This window comes from Notechis scutatus, chromosome 1 (genome assembly GCF_049901735.1).
Source record: "Notechis scutatus isolate UNSWTSFEM ecotype Mainland chromosome 1, rNotScu1.2, whole genome shotgun sequence".
Lineage (NCBI taxonomy): Eukaryota > Metazoa > Chordata > Lepidosauria > Squamata > Elapidae > Notechis > Notechis scutatus.
The window spans coordinates 327,040,362-327,062,542 of NC_142009.1; the positions used below are offsets into that span (position 1 = coordinate 327,040,362).

Below are 22,181 nucleotides of genomic sequence, written 5' to 3' on the forward strand. Positions count from 1 at the left end.
TTCCCCCTCAGAAGACGGTTGTTAAAGGGAAGTAAGGAATTTTCCACCCATCCTCCCTGTCTTCCCATATAAGAAGTTGGAAATTGCCTTGAATTTTAAGCTGCATTTCCCCCTTCCCTGCTCCCCCCACCTTCTTTTTCTTTCTTTCTCTCTTTCTTTCTTTTTTTTTTCCTTTTTGTCTCTTTCCTCCCCTCCTCCCAACCCAGCACCACACAGCTGCCTGGAGAACTGGCCAGGTGCCAGGCACTGGCAGATGGCGCACGGCTATTATTCCTCCTCCTTCGCTCGAGTCCCAGTCCCAGCTCCTGCTATTTAATCAAATTATAGGAAAAGGCAATTTACTGGATTTCTTATTCTTTGCAGAGAGTTTCATTCCCCCGCACTGCCTCCCTCAGTCTCTTCAGTGCTCTCCTTCTCTTCCCCCCCCCTCCCCGCTTTGTTTCCTTCCCCCACCTCTTTGCTTTAGTAGTATATGTCTCTTTCTCTCTCTTTTCCACCCCCCTGAACACACACATACACACAGAAGGTAAAGATTTGCAATTGTCTGGGAAGTTGGTTTCTTGGATTCGATCCTTCCACCTTGACACACAGTAGGTTGGGCCTTCTCTAAGGAGGCCAATCCAAGGGGCTGTTAAGATGTTACACGCAGGGAGAAAAATCTTTAAATAATAATAATAATGAGGAGGAGGAGGAGGATGCAGCCCAAACACACCACCCCCGCCGATATACAAATGAAGCAGAAATCCACCTCATTGTTTTTAATGCCTGAGAATCTTTCGAGAGGCCTAATTTTACAAGCAGTTTTTCATTCTGAAACTCCCTCAATCGGTATCAAAAGAGGGCATGACTGGTATTTTTTTTTATTTTTTTCATTTCTTTGATTAGTCATATTTAAGCTGAGGCTTGGCCTCAAGTCTTAAGTCTTAAAATGGCATCATGTGATATTATAGGTAGTCCTCGACTTACGACCACAATGGAGCCCCAAATTTCCATTGCGAACGGAGACATTTGTTAAGTGAGTTTTGCCCCATTTTACGACTTTTCTTGCCACAGTTATTAAATGTGAATCGCTGCAATTACTAAGTTAATAACACGGTTATTAAGTGAATCAGGCTCCCTCTATTCGGTTTGCTTGCCAGAAGGTCGCAAAAGGGGGATCCCAGGACCTTGGGACACTGCAACCATCGTAAATGTGAACCAGTTGCCCAGTGTCCGAATTTTGAACCTGTGACCATGGGGATGCTGCAACGGTCGTTAAATGGTCATTGTCACTTTTTCAGTGCCGTTGTAACCTCAAACGGTCAACTAAATGAATGGTCGTAAGTTGAGGAGTTACCTGTATACTTGATGTCATGGGATTGGATGGACGGGAGCACCCACCATCCTTCTCCAACTATGTTGGTTGAGGATGTTGTAAAAAAACAAGCCAGCATATCTGAAGAGGACCAGATATTGAGAGATTAGCATCCTCTGCAATGTGAGCAACTTCTCCAATGAGATGCCCTCCAGATATGCTGGAATTTTTGTTTATTTATCCCATTTCTACACTGCCGATCTCACCTAAGTGACTCCTGGTGGCTGGGGACTTTTTATGTGTTATTGTCTCCACAGGAGGAGGGTGGTAAGCTTGCCCTCAGCTTAGGAGTGTTCTGACAACTCGGGGGCTGCCGCAGAGAAGAAGGAGTCAAGCTATTCTCCAAAGCTCCTGAGGGCAGGACAAGAAGCAATGGGTGGAAACTAATCAAGGAGAGAAGCAACTTAGAACTAAGGAGGGATTTCCTGACAGTGAGAACAATTAACCAGTAGAACAACTTGCCACCAGAAGTTGTGAATGCTCCAACACTGGAAGTTTTTAAGAAGAGATTGGACAACCATTTGTTTGAGATGATATAGGGTTTCCTGCTTGAGCAGGGGGTTGGACTAGAAGGACCTCCAAGGACCCTTCCTACTGTTATTCTGCTATTCTAATCAAGATCCGTCCAGAGATGTTCAGTTAATTGGTGGACTAGAGATACACAAACAGTAAAAGAAATGTGTGGCTGGTGGGCAGGAAGGACAGGAAGTGTCATTCAACCTTAGCTGGAGGGTGGGGGAGACACTCTAGGATTTAAAGCAGAGAGAGATCTTTTCCACTGCCCTGGAAATGCATAGACAGATGCAAAAAACTCTTGTACAAAGCAGATGAGCCTTTTGCAATTAACATTCCAGCCCAAAGAGCAGGTTTTGCTCTACCTAGAAGCAATTCTGCAAGAAATCCACCAATTTCTGCTGGCAAGTCACGTTGCCTGCTGCTCAGTCTCTTCCTCTCCATCCCCCCCCCCCTTCTAAATCTCTTGATGCTGAGTATTTTTGACTGTGCCTCCCAGCCAACCAAAGCCTTTGCCTTTCACTTGCCATTTCAGCACAGGCTTAACTCTGTTCTGAGAAGACAAGTTACAGTATTTGTTTTAAACGATGCGATTTGGATCTTGCCTTAACTGCTTGGCCATTTCATCCAGGCAAGAATGTCTCTCCTGAATTTTCAAGGTTTTTTTTTAGCTGCCATTTTAAATCCTTCAGGGAAAGAAGGAATCAAGTAGGTACTCCTGCTAAGCTTGAGTGTTGATAGTTACTAGTTCCTCATAATGGTGTGTTGGAGATCTTCAGAGGTCTAATTTTTTTAAAACCACCTCTACACACACACAAAGCCACCACAAAGCTGTCTTTGCTGTTTCCAGAATCAGAATCAGAACTAAAACTAATCTAATCTTTGTTCCTCCTTTCCCCCCCACCACACACACACAAGGTGCTCCTTTGCTAGTCTTTTTGTGAAGACCGCAATTGCCAGCTCTTACCTGGCAATCAGAGCTAAGTTTGTGTGTAACACCCTACCTTTGACTTATGCCCAACAGTTGGAACCAGAATTTCTATTGCTAAACAAGGTGGCTGTTAAGTAAGTCACACCCAATTTTTATGACCCTTTTGCCATGGTTGTTAAGTGAATCACTGCAGTTATGTGAATACACGGTCATTAAGTAAATCCGGCTTTCCCCGTTGAAAGGAAGCTGGCTGGGAGAGTCACAAACGGTGATCACGTGGCTGCAAGATACGGCAGCCCATCATTATTACATGCCGGTTGCCAAGTGCCCACGTTTTTATCACACGGGGATGCTGCAATAGTTTTTTGGTTTTTTTTTAGTGCCGTTGTACCTTTAAATAGTCACTAAACGAAGGGCTTTAAGTTGAGGACTACCTGTAACCACTCTTGTTTCTTTTTCTGCCTTTGCTGAGGTCGGCTGCAACCGGCACTGCCAAAAATTGACATCCTGAGTTCCTTCCATTTTGAATTGTTCAAAGCACAAAAGCTTAAAATAGATTGAACCCAGCTAAACAAAGACTCATGCGCACACACACGCGTGCACACACACACACACACACACACACACACACACACAGAGGGAGAGAACCCAGAGGGGAAAAAACAGCACAAAGTTTTGACCTGCCTCTCTTGCATCACTGGTCCTGCCCACTCACAGCCCTTGCCTTCCCAAAAAATGTTGATTGGCTTCTAGCCACCAAAACCCACCTCTTACACAGATCGTAGCCAGCTGTACCATGTGTGGTACTATTCCTGGTCCGTGGGGCTGCTCCTGCCCTCTCCTCTGAAAAGGGGAATTCCAGCGTTTACACCAACAAAAGTTAGACTTTGCCATTTACCCCCTTATATTTGCCTGCATGTGCAAATGAAACATACGTTTAAAATGTCTTCAGCTTTTTACCATTCAGAGTTTAAAAATTATAATTGTAGCTCAACGTTGATAAAATCTCTCCCAAACCCATAGATCCAGCAGCACCCAAAACAGGGGAGACACCCTGTTACAGAGGTGTGCCACTCCTTAAACCATCCAGAACCAAGAGATTAAACAAAGAACATCATCTTGCAAAATTTTGATGCGGAAGGGAGATAATGTTTGTTTTGACCTGAGATCCAGTATCCAAGGAGGGTGCTGTGAGTTTTTTCCCCTTCGGCAGGAAGATACAGAAATGTAGTTTCCCATCAACTGGGAACTTGCAAGCCTCTCTCTATCCTTGAGGACTAGAAAGTTGAACTATGAAACAGGAAACAGCATTTCCCACTAATGGTTGGTGTCCTCAGCTTTGTCTTTAGGCCAAGGGTCCCCTAACTTGGCAACTTTAAGACTTGTGGACTTCAACTCCCAGAATTCCTCAGCCAGATTTGCTGGCTGAGGAATTCTGGGAGTTGAAGTCCACAAGTCTTAAAGTTGCCAAGTTTGGAGACCTCTGCTTTAGGCATTTGTATATTTTGGTAGTTAAAGCTGGATGGGAAGCTATTAGTAGAACCGATACCAGCAGGCAATTACCTTGACGTGGTGGGAGGACTCGAGCTCCAATGATCCTCAGAGTGACGTTGATGGGAACCGCTGATAGACTCACTCTTGCCAATGAGGTCAAAAAGAGAGTTGAGTTGAGAGATCCTTACTCAAACCTGATTGGATGAGGGCAACAGCGCTCTCAAAGTTTTAGCCACTTTGCGTTTGGGTCTTGCATCAGCTATAATCCCAAAGTGGGGTGGAAGAGTGGTGATACTCTTCAAAAGAAGTTTGGTGACTGCTTTGGAGGGGGTGGGTTGTGATTGCCCAAATGTGGACTGGAGAGACCTGCTTAGGGCACAGGTGTCAAACTCACTGTGTCATGTTGCCATCATGTGATGTTTCTGGGGTGGGCGTGGCTTGCACATGACACATCCGGCCCATGGGCTGCCAGTTTGACGCCCCTATGCTGTAGAGATTCTGCCTATAGAACAGGGGTGTCCAACCTTGGCATCTGTAAGTAAGACTGGTGGACTTCAACTCCCAGAATTCCTCAGCCAGTTCTGGGAGTTGAAGTCCACTCTTTAAATTGCCAAGGTTGGACACCCCTGCTGTAGAGGATAACATCCACCTTTCCTCAACTCCTGAGCCTTAATTCAAGGCTGGGTTTGGAGTTTCCTGATTTAAAGTGTTGGGGAGGGGGCTTAATCCCATGCCTTTAGGTGAGATCCTGAGAAAACTTAGGAAATATTCCCCATAACAGCCATGAACTTATCGCAGGTAACCTTTGGTCATACTTTGGATATTGTCTTCTCAGAGCAGTTGGTGTATGATCTGAATTTTGAGGGCATTTCAGGGAGTCTTGCGTTGGCTGGATCCCTTTCTGGTTAGCCTAAGATTAGTCGCTATCCCCAACTCCAGCAGGATAGAAGGATCCATTGAAAGTTGGCTTGCCTCTGGGTGGATGGATCTGAGTAGATCCCCACAGGTGCTGGGGAGTTCCTGGCAATTTGGGAGAGAGGTCTAAGCACCTGGTCCAGCTCTGGAATATGGAAGTGACCACAGTGCTTTTAAGGTGTTCTGTTTCCTCATCCCGAGGAACCTCTGGAGATGAACTAGCAAAAAAGAGACATGAAGCATTGGAAGAAAATCAGAAGGAAACATGTATGAACTCATGCTTGAGTCTCTACTGTGGCAATGAAAGTGGTGAAGCTTGTATTTCTCCATTGTTGTTGGGTTGATAAATTATGCCCCAGTAGCTTGTTGGGAGTAACCTACGCTGTGTTGTGTCGTTAAGAGTCAGCAAGATCTCCCAATAGGCCTTTGTGAAGTTTTATGGAAATGTTTTGCGATGTTGCCCAAGTGTCAACTCAACATGGGGTTGGTTGCATTGATGGAGATGACTTAAGTTCTCATCGGAAAGCCCATCCTCATAAATGCTAATAGATTGCTTCCATTGGACTTTATTGAATAATTCACAACTGGCTGGGTTCACACAGCTCTCTGTGTTTCCATTAGCTTGTAAAGCCAAAAAAAAAAAAAAATCCACCACACATTATGGGCAGGAAGTCCTTGACTTACGATCATTCATTTAACCGTTCAAAGTTACAACGGCACTGAAAAAAAATGACATGATTTTTTTTTCCCGCATGCCCATTGCGGCTGTCCCCAAGGTGACATGATCAAAATCGGCACCTGGCATGCATTTATGATGGTTGCAGAGTCCCAGGGGTTGTGGCATCACTTTCTGTCACCTTCTGACAAATCTGGGGAAGCCAGATTTGCATAACCATCACGTTACTAATTTTTCAACTGCGGTGCTTCTCTTAACAACCGTGCCAAGAAAGATCGTAAAATGGGGACTCATTTGACCACTGTCTTGCTCAGCAATGGAAATGTGGAGCTCCGCTGTGGTCATAAGTCAAGGACTACCTATATTGTGCCTTGAGTAAAGGCAGAATCAAGCTGCATCGTTCTCATTGCTTAACCCACAGCCAGTGAGTGTTTCACTCTGAGGGACTTCTGACGTCCAGTACAGAGTACTGATTAACCATAAATGATAATATTTTTTACATATAAATTCCACATTGTATTATAAGTAAAGGGGGGGGGGTGACTATAATGATGAGGGGTGATTTTAACATTTGAATTTTAATTTTAGAAGGAAAACGATGAAAATCCGGAATAAAAATTAGCATGGTGAAAAAATATAATAATGGCTCTGTTAATGCTATCGGGCCGTCCAGTACAGAGTACTGATTGATTATAACTTGATAATATTTTTTATATATAAATCTCGCATTGTATTTTAAATAAAGGGGGAGGTGACTCTAATGATGAGGAATGAATGATCCATATGTTTGGGAGAGAGTATTTTCTTTTCAGTGGATCAGTTGATAACAGGGAGCAGAGAGCAAATATACAGTTCTGTGTTTACCAAGTTATCTGTCAGCTTAAGCCACCTTTCTCAACTGGGAATTATCCTAGGTTTGTTGAGACTTCATGGCTGATGGATGGAGATGATGGGAAGCAAGAGTTCTAAAATACCTGCAGGAAGCTTAATCTGTCAGGCTGGATCAACAAGCAGTTGGCTATAAATCTGCTCATCAGTCCTAACACGATTCCTTTTTTAAAAAAATATGCTTTCATATGTAAGGAAGATCTCTTTTCATTTTTTAAAATAAATTTTATTAATGAAACAACAGAAAGAAAAACATTTAAAAACTATGAACGTGGTGCATACATCCCAACACACTTTTTAAAATGTGATGCTCATTTTCAGCATAGGGAAAGGGTCTCTTGAATTTATAACCGTCTCATTCTTCAACTTTCGTGAAAAAAGAATGATGGAATATAAAGCACTTTAAATCAAGGTTTCCCAACTTTTGTGACTTCATGTGGACCTCAACTCCCAGAATTCCCCAGCCAGCCACTGGAAACGTAACTTGGAAAAAGTTAAATTCTGCCTGTTTTCCTCCCAGGTGTATCCACCCAGCTCAGGTGATGAATACAGCAGGGACTCAGCCAACTACGCACCTTCCAAGCCTCCCAGCACTGTCTACCCTGGAGCCTTCTACATGCCAGGTAGGTAACCTAAAGCAGTGATCCCCAACCTTTTCGACGCCGCGGCCCGGTTCCGGCATCAGCTGGGCGCCGCGGCCCGGTACCGGCGTCAACTGGGTGCCGCCATCTTTTTTTGACGAAAAAGTGCTTCCGGTGACCTCACCGGAAGCACTTTTTCAAATAAGCGGCGCGCTCGGTGAGCTTTTTCGGGTAGAAATGGCTTTCTACCGGAAAAGCTCACGAAGCGCTGGCGCCGCCATCTTTTTGATGAAAAAGTGCTTCCGGTGAGCTTTCTACCGGAAAAGCTCACCGGAAGCGCTGGCGCCGCCATCTTTTTTTGATGAAAAAGTGCTTCCGGTGAGCTTTCTACCCGGAAAAGCTCACCGGAAGCGCTGGCGCCGCCATCTTTTTTTGATGAAAAAGTGCTTCCGGTGAGCTTTCTACCCGGAAAAGCTCACCGGAAGCACTTTTTTACCAAAAAAAGATGGCGGCGCCCAGCAACCAGCGGCCTGGTAAGGCTTGTTCCGCAGCCCGGTACCGGTCCGCGGACCGGCGGTTGGGGACCCCTGACCTAAAGAACTCAACTTTAATAACCACCCCCAACTTAAGGTATGTTTGGGGGAGGGAAGTGCAGGGTTTGACCAACTCCCAGAATTCTCTGCAATGGGCATGTTGACTGAGGAATTCTGGGACTTGCAGTTGGTAGCTCTGGGGAGTGTTGGTTGGAGAAAGCTGGACTTTGAGGGAAATGGGGTGGGGTGAAAGTTTTTTGTAATATGTCAGCAGTTATTGCCATTACAGGTAGTCCTTGACTTATGACCACAATTGAGCCCCAAGTTTCCATTGCTAAGCTAGACAGTTGTTAAAAGAGTTTTGCACCCATTTTACGACTTTTCTTGCCGCTGTTGTTAAGTGAACCACTGCAGTTATTAAGTTAGTGACACGATTGTTACGTGAATCTGGCTTCCCCTTTGACTTTGCTTGTCAGAAGGTCACAAAAGGTGATCACATGACCCTGGGACACTGCAACTGTCATAAGTACATGCCAATGCCAAGCATCCAAATTTTGATCATGTGACTACAGAGGTTGCTGCAACGGAGTCATAACCTTGTAAAACAGTAATAAGTCACTTTTTTTCAGTGCCGTTTTGCCACCGGTCACTAAAAGAATTGTTTATAGAGATTTTCAGTCATTCAGGTCATGGTTGTCCCAAAGGTGCTTTTTTTTCAAGAGGCAACTGGACTTTCTTGTTTTTTCTTTGAAGACATTTCGCTTCTCATCCAAGAAGCTTCTTCAGCTCTGACAGAATGGTGGGGAATGGAAGGATTTATACTCCTTGTTGAATTGTTCCTCGCAGACAATTACCAGCTGTCTGCAAGGAATATAAAGCCTTCCATTCCCCACCATAGCAATAGCACTTAGACTTATATACCGCTTCACGGTGCTTTACAGCCCCCTCTCTAAGCAGCATAATTGCCTCCAACAATCTGGGTCCTCATTTGACCCACCTCGGAAGGAGGGAAGGCTGAGTCAACCTTGAGCCTGGTGAGATTCGAACTGCCAAATTGCAGTCAGCCAACAGTCAGCAGAAGTGGCCTGCAGTACTGCACTCTAGCCACTGTACCACCGAGGCTCTTCCTATCAGAGCTGAAGAAGCTTCTTGGATGAGAAGGGAAACGTCTTCAGAGAAAAAAACAAAAAAGTCCTGAAAAAGCACCTTTGGGATAAAAGAATGGTTATTAGCCTAGGACTACCTTATATGCAATATCTCATAGTATTACAGATAACTGTACTTGAAAATAAATAATTAAAATGACTGCAGGCGAATTTCTTAGAGTTTACAGTCCAGCATATGACTGAAGGGTTTCAGATTGGGGAAGTCTATCTTAAGGGCTTCTTGGTGGGAAAAAGGATGTTGGACTGAAGGTTCGGCTGCATAATCCTTAGCTGAACCCTCTTCAGCAATTCTTTTGGCTTCCTGGCGTTTGAAAACCTTACCTTGGGCTTGGAGGTCTCTAGGGCAGTGATGGCTAACCTTTTCAGCTTGGTGTGTCGAAAATCGGGAAAAAGTGTAGCCTTGGGTCGTGTGTCACTTCAAGAAATATCAATAATTTGGTTTATGACGGACTGGGCTGGGGTGATCACACAGGGCTGTGAAACTCGTCTCCCTGGTCTCAGGGCTGCAGGTGCAGGATGTGGGGATCGGAAGGCCACCTTACAGGGCTGTGAACCTCATGGATCTCCTTTCCTCCTGTAGCGTTCCTGAGGTAATGAAACTGACAAACCTCAGTTTATGGCGGTTAAAACTGGTTCTCTGCTGCAAAGATCTCGCGGCAGCGGTGACACCACGCCTCCACGCAACAAGCAGGGAGCAGGGATTGGAGCAGAGCACAGGCAGCCTCTAAATGTGCAGGTTTTCCCCACACCAACAGGCGTGTCAGTCAAAGTGCCTCGGCGTGTCACGAGTGACACGCGTGTCATAGGTTAGCCATCACTGCTCTAGGGCCTGCCTATCCAAATGTAGATTTGCACATTTCCACATTTACGAAACCTTCTCCTACTCGTGAGGAGGGTGTGAAGCGGAATGGGTAGCCAGCTCTTTCCACCCAACTGTTCCTGATTCTTCTCTTTCTGTTTTGCAGACGGGCTTCACAATTCGGCAGATCTGTGGAGCTCCTCCAGCAGCATGAGCCAGTCGAATTATGGGGCCATCTTGGGCGCTTCTTCCTCCCCGCTTCCCCAGTCTAGCAACTTCAGCAATCTTCACCAGCATGAACGCATGGTAATAAAACCCGGGGCCTCTGGTGTGCTATCAGCACGTGTAAGAGATTGGTAGATTCTATACAGGTAGTCCTCAACTTAACCATTCGTTTTATGCACCGCTTTCTGTAATCTCTCTGCTGCTCCGTGTCAAATTCTGTCTTGCATTGTTCGGTACCATGAATTCTTTAATCTACTGTATTTTGAATTATTTTTAAATCAAGAAAACCATTGACTTTATCATCAGTTGTACTCTTGATTTTATATTTCTTCCCCTTGATAAAATTCTAACATCTGACTGTAGGTTATCCATCTCTCCCTGCCTATTACTTCTTGTCTATAAAATGCTTCTTTGTTCTGGGAGCCCTAATAGTGTTTTCAGGCAGAGCCTGATTGGGTATTTGTTCGATAGTCTTCATGTGGCACGTCTCACATAACAATTTTTGAAATCTACGCTAACTTTGACTCCACTGTACCACAAATATCCATGCCACCATATATGTCAGGTAATGTTCTTTTAACTCTAAAACTCTTTTTATTTCTCAGTTACATCCATTTTTTCATCCAAAGCAAACAATAAACTGCAAATTATGATTTCAGATCAGGTCAACCCTGTCCTCGTCTTTCCTTTACATCTTGATTAAAATCTTACATTTAACTCTCGGCTTTTTCCTTTGGCATACAAACTTAAATATATCTTTTGGCCGTTGTTTAAATGATATGTCAGTTGTCAAGACAAGTATTGTCTGAAACAGATACATCATTCTAGACAAGGTATTCATCTTTATCACAGAAATTCTTCCCAACAGTGTCATTTCTACCATCATAGCTTGTCTTTTTAAATTTCATTCCATGCCTTCATATAATTGCTTTGAAATAACATAATTCTTATTTGTCATAATGACACCCAAATATTTTATTTCTCAACTTTTAAACCAGTTTTCTCTATCAGTTCTGTTTGATCCTCTATTTTCATATTTTTTTATTTACCTTTCATCTGCTGGGTATTAATCTTAAAACCTACCATCATAGTTGTGAGCTCCAGATTACTCCCAATGTATAAACCTCCTCCTTCAGGGGGAATGCCATGTCATCCGGAGTCAAACAAAAACTTCCTCTTGTTAGTCCCAAAGGTGCTTTTTCCAAAAGGCAACTGGACTGCCTTGGTTTCTTTCATTTGCAAACATTTCGCTTTTCATCCAAGAAGCTTCTTTAGTTCTAACTGAACTGAGTTAGAATGGAAAGAAATGTCCTGGATGAGGAGTGAAATGTTTTCAAGGAAAAAAATGAAACAAGAAAGTCTGTTTGCCTTTTGTGAAAAGCATTTGTGGGACAATCATGATGAATGATTGAAAATCTCTATAGACATTCATCTTAGAATTCAGGGCTTTTTTTTATTGGCGGGGGGGGAAAAAAGTCATAAAATGGGGCAAAACCAGAGGTGGTATTCAGCACCTGGAGAACCAGTGGTGGAAATTTTGAGTAGTTCGGAGAACTGGCAAATATCATCTCTGACTGGAGATTTTACAGTCTCCTTCCCCTGCCAGGCCCACCAAACCACGCTCACTGCTAGTTTTTTTTTAAAAAAATATGAATCCCACCACTGGGCAAAACTCTCCTAACAACTCCCTTGTTTAACAACAGAAATGTTGGGCTCAGTTGTGGTCGTAAGCCGAGGACTACCTGTACTACTTTCTTTCCTGAGGTCCACGATGAGAGTAGAAAGAGTAAATCCTGAAGTTTTATCTCCTAAAATTCTAAAATTGAGTCTGAAAGGAGAAATATTAATGGAAGATCCCCAGTGTGTATCCCGCCCCCCCTTCTTCCCTTTGTAAATGCCTTCCTTTGTTCTCTTCTAGAATTATCAGATGCATTCGGGCGAAGTCAACGGTGGGCTCCCATCCGTCCCTGGATTTTCTTCAGCCTCCACTCAGTATGGAGTGTCCAGCCACACTCCCCCGATTGGTGGGACAGAAAATGTCATGGGTAATTATTTGGTCTTTTGTCTCCAGAGCCATGGAAACGCGTTTAGTTGCTTTTCTTTTTCTTTGCTTTTTTCATTTTAAGGGTTGAGCTGCCATAGGAACTTACAAAGTTTGAGAATCCAAATTGGAGGGACTAGATATTTTCAAGATCAAATAGCTTGCCCCCAAAAAAATCCTTCCTCCCCATTTCTCTGATTTAACTCAAGAGTGATTAATAAAATATTCCTTGATTCTGTTTAATTTCATGTCACACAGAGAGAGAGGGGTCAAAATAGCAGCCACAGTGAAGCGATGGAAACCCAACATCTTGACGTTGTGAACATGTGGTCACAAGACATGACTGAGAGCAATAGTTCCAATAAGATTAAAATAATAAAATAACAGAGTTGGAAGGGACCTTGGAGGTCTTCTTGTCCAACCCCCTGCTCAGACAAGAAACCCTATAACATTTCAGACAAATGGATATCCAATCTCTTCTTAAAAACCTCCACAACTTCGAGAGACAAGTCATTCCATTGATTAATTGTTCTGTCTGGAATTTTCTCCTTAATTCTAGGTTAGTCCTCTCCTTGATTAATTTCCATCTGTTGCTTCTTGTTCTACCTTCAGGCGCTTTGGAGAATAGCTTGACTCCCTCTTCTTTGTGACAGTCCCTTAGATATTCTGAAATATCCTTAGGCAGCATTCTGAGACTGCCAAAGAAATTTCAAGCGCTTGGGTGGATTTTAGACTTAGAAGCATGCAATGGAGCACCAACTGTGGTGGGAGGGAGAAGAATGGGGCAGAAATAACTCTGGATGTGTCTGCTTCCTAATCATACACCCACATAACCTGCTTTGGGTGCACTGCCACTCTTCTAATGCAAATTCCTCCCCTTCTCGTGTCTTCCTGGCACATGAAGGTTAATCCCTCAAGAGTGGCTTTGGGCCAGGGGGAGCCCAGCAGACGGAAATAGATCTATTTAGCTTTAAGCCCCTGTCTGGTGGACGTACTTAGTAATGTCTCCCCTTTTTGACAGCCAGACATAGAATCTTCATCCCTCACACTGTTTATTACATAGAGACTTGAAGACCTGTTTTTAATCCTCCTGCCCTCCTCTCACACTGCTGTTTGGGGAGGGGAGGAAAGAGACTAAATGTCACCTCAATTCATCTGCAAGATCCCTCAAAATCGTTGGAAGTGAAGGTTGCCTTTACTTACTTAAGGACGTGCCCATTTTTAATTTAATCAACTTCAGTCATAGAGGCCCGACAAATCCTAGAGGCACCCAAGTGGGACAAATACAGCAGTCCCTGGGAGTGGCTGTTATAAACAAGGATTAGAAAGGGGGGAGATAATGCGGATCAGGGAAGAAGAGACGGGGTGGTTTAGATCCACTGGGAAAATGCTGTTGGCTGATGCGGAATCCAGCCTTCTAGTCATATCATTCTCGTGTTACAAACCTTTTCCCTTAGTGTTTTTAATTTAATAAAACAAACAGTTATTTTATTAACAGTTAATAAAAATGGCAGGCCGTGAGTTCAAGTCCCACCTTACCCATGAAAGCTGGCTGGGTGGCTTTGGGCCAGTCACTCGCTCTCAGTCCAACCCATTTCTTCACAGGGTTGAAAAATAGAGGGAGGGAGGTTTATTGGATGTGTTCGCTGCCTTGAGTCATTTGTAAATATAATAAAGGCGGGAAACAAATAAATAATTTCCCAGCAATTAAGAGATTAAATAAAAGACCTGCAATCCCTTTGAAAGGATCTCTAGCTCCTTCTATAGATTTGGGGAAAGTGGTTGGTGATGGAAAGTTACTGGGAGGTGACTGATTAGTTTCCCCAGAAAAGGGATTTGGCCCCAAGTGTTAAGTCACCAAACATCATCAGCCCCCCTTCATGGACACATCCTGCCCGCTCATCACAAAATCTGAGTGTAAAGGGGCCAGTTAGAGCCTCAGTTCCCATCTCTGCGTAGAGGAAATAGGTATTTTAGCCAAGGAACAGGAAAAAACGCATCTCTCTCAGGTTTTCCTAAGCATTTGCATTCATCCCATCCCCAAAGACAGATGGAGGAACGGACATTCTATGGATTTAATGTCGTAGCTTTTCCTTTGGGTACCATTGCTTTGTTCTGTTTGATTTATAATGGATTCTATTTTAATGTGATTTCCCCCCCCCCCCTCCTGTTATTAGTCACTTTGAGCCTGGTTGGCTTGAGTGCATTGTAACTATATTGTATGAAATAAATAAAATGTGAATTTTCTAGGTTTGAACAAAGTGTTTCCATGTTCTGACACTTTGTCCCAAGTTTTGGATAACATGAGACATTTGAGTGTTTTTTCTTACATAAAAATGGGAACTTGGAACATGCTTTGGCTCTTAGCTTTATTTCCTATAGTCATAATGTTTGGGAGGTGGTAGTCAAAGCTACATAACACCCAACCTAAAAACAATTGGAATACAGTAATATTTTTTAAAGTTAAAATTCCCTGCAGGAGCAACAAAATGCATTTTTTTTGTATCCTACTTTAATAATAACAGCATAACAGAGTTGGAAGGGTCCTTGGAGGTCTTCTAGTCCAACGCCCTGCTCAAACAGGAAACCTTATACCATTTCGGAAAAATGTTGCCCAATCTGTTTTTAAAAACCTCCAGTGTTGGAGCACACGCAACTTCTGGAGGCAAGTTGTTCCACTGATTAGTTGTTCTCACTGGCAGGAAATTTCTCCCTGGTTCTAATTGGTTCTATCCTTGATAAATTAAAAATAATTCCTTTGGTAAGTTTTTCTATAAATTGGATGATAAGTAGCACATACCATGGACAACCATGTATGTCGGCATATCTCCAACTAGCGCTATACCCATGCTTTGCTACGAAACTATGTGATCGGGCTTAGTTTTTGAGGAGGAAAACAAGGAAAAGAAAATTCTGCCTCTGCCTGCCAGCATCCATCGGTATTCATCTGGCTAGTGTCCTGTAAGTGCGTGAGAGTTGGAAACTGAAACAGTATTTGCTGTGTGAGCAAGAAGGAGATAGCAAGGAGCCTAGGCGTGGCTTAGCTCAAGTGTTCTGTACTAAAGCTGTTTGGTGCTCTGAAACTGAAACTGAAAAACTCTCCTCTGCTTGTGTTTTGCATTTGGAACAGATTTCTTTTCAGGTGGGGAGGGGGAGTAGAACTCCTTAGCATCAGAGCGTGTTAATATAGGAAATACTAATGCTCTGATGATGGTCATTTTGAAAAATCCTTTCTTAGTGAGCACCTAGAAGCCAAGAGGAACATACATGCCAAATTTCAAGTTTGTAGGCTTTACAGTTCTGGAGATTTTGTGATGATGCGGGAGTGGTATTTTGCTTTTATATACAGTATATAGAATGGGTGATCAAGGGGTTTCTGCATGCAGAATACTCAATATGTTTCTAGGACCAACAAAGCAAACATATTCAAGAAGTTTTTACAGATACTTTTCAGCAGGGATGTCCAAACTCAGAATTTCTTGTGGTTGGTTCATTCATAGCCCTAAAATTTCTGGGCTTGATATTCCATTTGTTTATTTGTCCTTCCAAGGGTTGGGATTCTACCAGTTCGCACCTATTCGCTAGAACCGGTTGTTAACATTCTAAGCAGTTCGGAGAACCGGTTGTTAGAAGAAATTACTGGACTAATCCTGTAAGGAAGGCAGAAAGGAAACATTCTGGTGTTGCTTACGGAAACTGCCTCTCCATTAACCCTTATTACATTCTTGGCAGGACTAGACTTCCTGTCTCTGGAACGTCTCTGGAGGTTTTTTCCCCCTCCTTTGCTGGAACTTTGCTTGCGTGGAATGACCATTCAAAGTTACAATGGCACTGAAAAAAGTGACTTATGACCATTTTTCACACTTACGACTGTTGCAGCATCCCCACAATCATGAGAGGCCAGGGGAGGAGATGCATGCTTCGATGTGAGCGATGTTGAGTTGGCCACGCCCAGCCAATCACATGACCACCAAGCCACGTCCACCAACTAAGCCACGCCCACAGAACCGGTTGTTAAAAAAATTGAATCCCACCCCTGGTCCTTCCTGATTTTAATTCTTCTCTTCCTTCAGGTAATCGAGGAACCACCGCTGGCAGTTCAGGAGATGCACTTGGAAAAGCATTAGCTTCAGTAAGTCTCATTATGATTTCTCATTCTAATAACTTTTTATTTTTATCTGCAGACGCTTTGTACGTTGTATATGGAAGACTTCCAAAACTAGCACAACGTAGAACTGTTGGAACTACAAGTATAAGAATTGTTTGTTTATTACAAGCTGACCTCAGCTTACAACCATTTCTTTAGTGACCATTCAAAGTCACAACTGCACTGGAAAAAAAAAAGTGACTTATGCTCCATCCTCGCCCTTAGTCACAAGATCAGAATTCGGGCACTTTGGCAGCCAGCATGTATTTACAAAGGCATCCAAGAGTTATGTGGTCGCCATTTGCAACCTTCCCAGCCGGCTTCCTACAAGCAAAATCCATGGGAGAAGCTGGATGTGCTTAATGACCATGTGATTCATTTAACAACTGCCGTGATTTGCTTAACAATCGTGGTAAAATTGGGCATGACTCCCTTAAGAACTGCCTTGCTTAGTAATGGAAATTCTGGCTCCCAATTTTGTCCATCCTTGAGCAAAAAAGAGGAGTTGGCTTTTCAGAAGTGTGTAAGCATTATCCCAAAGGTGCTTTTTTTCAAGAGGCAGCTGGACTTTCTGGTTTTTCTTTGAAGACGTTTCGCTTCTCATCCAAGAAGCTTCTTCAGCTCTGATCTTCTTGGATGAGAAACAAAACGTCTTCAAAGAAAAATCAGAAAGTCCAGCTGCCTCTTGAAAAAAAGCACCTTTGGGACAACCATGGCCTGGATGACTGAGAATCTCCATAGACATTTAAGCATTATATATTTTTTTTCCTCCATTCTTTCTCCCAAACACTTTTCTTTTTCCTTCCTCCCCAGATCTACTCTCCAGATCACTCTAGCAATAATTTCTCTTCGAACCCATCCACTCCGGTGGGCTCCCCTCAGGGAATAACAGGTAAGCTGTAAAATTTTTGCCTATGGAAAAGCAGTATACCGTATTTGCCGGCGTATAAGATGACTTTTTTGCCCTGAAAAACATGCCTCCAATTGGGGGGGTCGTCTTATATGCCGGGTCGTCTTATACGCCGGCAAATAGTAATTGGGAAGCACTGCGGCTGCCGCGGCTGAGGCACTTTGCGCACCGTGGAAGCGAATCCCGTGAAGCCGAAAGGAGCAGCCAGCCTTCTCCCAGCTCCCAAGGAAACGAGGCTCGCACCGCCCGGGCTCCGCTGAGGTATCCGGCTGGGGCTGTCAGGAGTTGTTACCGCTGGCGCGGCTCCGCGCGCTCCAGTCCTGCGTTGCCTCGGGAAGGGAAAGGCAAAACCAGGAGCCGCTGCTGCCATTGCAAAGCGCCGCCGCGCTCTTCCTTTTTGCCTTTCCCTTCCCGAGGCAACGCGGGACTGGAGCCGCGCTAGCGGTAACAACTCCTGACAGCCCCAGCCGGATACCTCAGCGGAGCCCGGGCGGTGCGAGCCTCGCTTCCTTGGGAGCTGGGAGAAGGCTGGCTGCTCCTTTCGGCTTCACGGGATTCGTTTCCACGGTGCGCAAAAGTGCCTCAAAAAAAAAAAAAGTGCAAAAGTGGAAGGCGTGCGGAAGAGGGAGCGAGTATATAACAAACTATATTTTGAGTGGAAATGTTGGGGGGTCGTCTTATACGCCGGGTCGTCTTATACGCCGGCATATACGGTAAATCTAGAACAAGCAACAGTGCGCGGAAATCTCAGAGGAGAAGCTGGGATTGGCATTTTATCAATGAGTGTTTCAAGATAAAATCCTGATTATTCTGAAACTGATCCAGTGTTAGCCCCATTAACCAATTTGGGGTAACATGCAAAATTCAGGGTGTCCGTGCAAACAGTTTAGGACCTCCATCTGTATCAAATGTCTGGATTCAGCAAAATGAGGAAAGTGTTCGGTTTTTGTAAGCTCCCCCCTTGGCAGGCTATTGAGCAAGGTCTACATCAGTGTTTTTCAAACTTCGCCTCTTGAAGATGTAAGGACTTCAGCTCCCAGAATCCCCCAGCCAGCATGACTGGCTGGGGAATTCTGGGATTGGAAGGCCACATATCTTCAGACTGCCAAGTTTAAAGGACACTAGTATAGACTCACTCAATCAAACTACTATACCCACTCAAATTGGTTGCCAATGGAGTTCTTTCTTCCCCCTTCTTTAAGACATGGTGGAAATATGTCCTTTGATTTTTTTTTGCATGTGAATAGAACTCTGATGAGATAGGGGAATAATACAGATAAGTACTTGTAGGTTTAACTAATGCTAATAGAAGGTTTTGCTGAAAGTGATTTAAAATTCTTGGTTTTGTAAAGTTAAAGTTAAAGAGGAGTCCCTGTGGATTTTACTCCACTAGTCATTACTTACTCTAGGGGGTGGTGCTCGTATCTGTTTCAAGCTCATTGAGCCAGCGCTGTCTGAAGACATTTCCACAGTCATCTGGCCAGCATGACATCACTGAGCGCTGTTATCTTGGTTTTGTACTGGACTGAAAAGTGTGGTGTGGAAATACGGTTTACTATACTGTTGGTTTGCCCACTTCCGAAGACCTAAGGGGATGTGTAATAACTACAACAGAATGAAACGCAAGTGAATTTTCCTTAAGACTACTAGCTAAAGGTAACCCTTGGACCACAACATGTCCTCTTAACCTGAGACTGAGGCAGCCTTAGTCTGAGATTTATTAAGGCTTAGCTGCACAGTTATAGCTTCAGGGTATATGTGTGAATCAACTGATCTGAAGTTTGTGGGTTGTTGGCGCCACCTGCTGTCACATGGAAGAACTGCATGCAACTCATGGCAAGTCGGTTTTCATAAACAATCATCTTCACTAAGCACTGTGGCTTGTAAAAACTGACCTGTATTCCATCTTCTTTATCTTCTTCCCTGCCCGATTCATTTTGTCGGGACTTTTTAAATGATACATCAAAAGAAGACTACAGTGCAATTTTTATCTTCTAAGTCAGGGTTATCAAGCTCGATTTCCTTGAGGGCCGCGTCAGGGTTGTGTTTGACCTTGGGGGGTGGGTGGGCATGGCCAGCTCCAACTCTTGTCGGAGGTGCCTGTGGTGGCCTGAGTACTATGCAAACGAAAATGGGCTCCTGAGCTCCATTTTCGGTTGTGGTAGCCTCCGAAAACACCCTGTTTTCAAGGATTGCAGGAGACCATCTGGCCAAAAATGGAGCTCGGGAGCCTGTTTTCGCTGGCAGAGGCATTGCAGGCCGATCCTTCGCTGTTTCAAGGGTGGCCCCACGGTCCAGATCTAAGCACTTTACGGGCCCATCTGGCCCCCGGGCCTTGAGTTTGACAGCCCTGTTCTAGGTAGATGGAAAAAGCCATCGTTAAAACAGGACATGCATTTCCAAGATGTGGTTGATGCTTCCTTGTGACATTTCTGTGACAGGGAAGCGTGCACATTTCCAATGGAAAGAAAAGTCTATAACGCCGGTTCTCAAGCTCAGCACCTTTAAGATTTGTGGACTTCAGCTTGCAAACTTACCCAGCCAACATGCTGGTTGAGGAATTCTGGGAGTTGAAAGTCCACACATATTTCAAAGTTCCTGAGTTTGAATAAAACTGGCTGTAAAGAGCGATTGATCCTGATGGAACTCCCGAAGTTCCACCTGGCTTTTGATGTATCCTGGAAGTGTCGAGTAATTAATGCTCCCAGAGTTTGTTTGGTTGTTTGCTTGCAATGCACTGATGATGTTGCTTAGCTGGGTAATGAAATGTCTGCAAAAACAGCCCAGCTCTGAGAGCACCAAAAACTCCACAGTTCATCCCTGAGCTACTTCTATCATCCTGGCAGTTGTGAAGAGAAAGGATGTCTTTGCTGTCTGTCTATCAAATGTATTTGCTAATGGGCGAAATGTCCCCTACTGTCTGTCCTCTACTCAGGTTCTTCGCAGTGGCCCCGAGCAAGTGGACAGGGTGCCTTATCTCCAAGCTACGAAGGCACCCTCCATACTTTGGTAAGTATCCCTCAACCTCATACTTCCCATTGGTTTTTGCAGTAAATAATTACAGGCAGTCCTTGATTTACAACCATTCGTTTACCAGTCATTCAAAGTTATGATGGCACTGGAAAAAGCAGCCTCTCTGTGGTCACATCATCGGACTTTGGGTGCTTGGCAACCAGCTCACCTTTACAAAGATTAGAGCATCCCAGGGTCATGTGATCGCCATTTGCAGCCTTCCCAGCTGACAGGTCAATGGAGAAGCTGTCAAGAAAGGTCACAAGTCATGATCATTTAACCATTTAATAACTTCGTTGCTTAACAATGAATTTTCCATTCCCAATTGTGCTCGTAACTCAAGGATCACCTACAAATTTCTAGCAGATAACAGTGGACCTAGCAACCTTAGCAGTAGCATAGTTTGATTGTCCACCAGCCTATTCTTGATAATATCCCCAAAGCGGCCATCTCTTTAGCCTTGGTTCTTCTGCCTGAAAAATCAGCCTAGTAATGGCCTACCTCCATGATGGCGAAGCAGAGCCATTTGTGCCGGCACACGAGCTCAGGCGTAAACTTACCTCACTGCGCATGCGCACGCCACACAGCTAGTTTTTCTGCTGGTTTCAGGCCTTTTTTAGCCTCCCAGAGGCTTGGAAAAAGCCTCTGCAAGGCTTTTCAGGACAAATAGGCCCGTTTCTTCCTGTAATACCGGAAGTGACAAAACGGGCATATTATTCGTCCTGAAAAGCCTTGCAGAGATTTTTTCCAAGCCTCTGGGAGGCCAAAAAAAGGCCTCAAACCAGCCGAAAAATCAGCTGTAAGGCACAGTGCAGGTAAGGAAATGGTGGGGGTGGGGGGATTGCATGCGCATGCACAGGAGGTGGGCGCATTGCATTCTGGGTGCTGGCACGCAAGTGCGTGCATGCTAATGTGCGCACAATTTTTGGCACGGGAGACCAAAAATGGTTAGCCATCATTGGCCTACCTGATCAGGAATGTAAAGAAAGCCTTGTGCCCAATCTTCAAATGTTGTCTGTGTTTGCTTTTTAACTTCATGCTTGGTTTGGTGCCTGAATCTCAACTGTTGGCCCGCACTCCACCACCTCCCCGCAGGGTCTGTGGTGGACTCCTGTTTCACAGTCTTTCCCTCTCTTCCGCCCTTCAAGCAAAACAAAATGGAAGACCACTTGGACGAAGCCATCCATGTGCTGAGGAGCCACGCAGTGGGCCAGACCAACCACAGGGACATTCACGACTTATTGGCATCCGCTTCTGCGCACAGCACTTCTGTGGGCAGCCTTAGCCAGTCTTTCTCCCCGGCCTCTGTCTTGCCAATTGCTAGTCGGCATACGAACTTGGTAAGATAGGAATTGGGGGGGGGGGGGGTGTATTTCAGACATGCTGTATCGTTTAAAACTTTATGGCTTCTCCTTTCAAGAAGCTCTTTAAAGAAGCCTATTTGCATAACTTGACTATTAATCCACCTGATCCAGGCATTTTGGTCCACAGTTCCTAGAATCCATTGACTTTAGACATACAGCTAGAGAATAGAATAGAATAGAATAGGAATAGAATAGAAATAGAATAGGAATAGAAATAATAGAAATAGAACAGAACAGAATAACAGAGTTGGAAGGGACCTTGGAGGTCTTCTAGTCCATCCCCCTGCCTAGGCAGGAAACCCTACACCACTTCAGACAAATGGTTTCCAACATATTTTTAAAAAACTTCCAGTATTGGAGCATTCACAGCTTCTGGTGGCAAGTTGTTCCACTGATCAATTGTTCTAACTGTCAGGAAATTTCCCCTTGGTTCCAAGTTGCTTCTCTCCTTGATTAGTTTCCACCCATTGCTTCTTATTCTGCCCTCAGGAGCTTTGGAGAATAGCTTGACCCCCGTCTTCTTTGTGGCAGGTTGGTGGGACTTGGTTGGTCCAAAGCATCAGGAGAGTTCTCCATGACTAATCTAGTTTAGTATAACTAGCAATCAAAAGTTTTCTTACCACCTTTTCTTT

General features: G+C 44.2%; 1 protein-coding gene across 8 annotated transcripts in view; it reads left to right on the top strand.

The window, feature by feature from the left end:
• The window catches only part of TCF3 (transcription factor 3), a 123,477-nt gene that overhangs the window by 83,900 nt on the left and 17,396 nt on the right, over positions 1–22,181 (top strand). For all 8 annotated transcript variants that reach the window (XM_087952626.1, XM_087952628.1, XM_087952630.1 and 5 more), the window contains exons 9-15: positions 7,292–7,394; positions 10,017–10,156; positions 11,994–12,120; positions 16,190–16,248; positions 17,077–17,155; positions 20,109–20,182; positions 21,334–21,525. In XM_087952626.1, the coding sequence (XP_087808752.1) occupies positions 7,292–7,394; positions 10,017–10,156; positions 11,994–12,120; positions 16,190–16,248; positions 17,077–17,155; positions 20,109–20,182; positions 21,334–21,525 (774 nt within the window). The remainder of the gene's footprint in view (positions 1–7,291; positions 7,395–10,016; positions 10,157–11,993; positions 12,121–16,189; positions 16,249–17,076; positions 17,156–20,108; positions 20,183–21,333; positions 21,526–22,181) is intronic.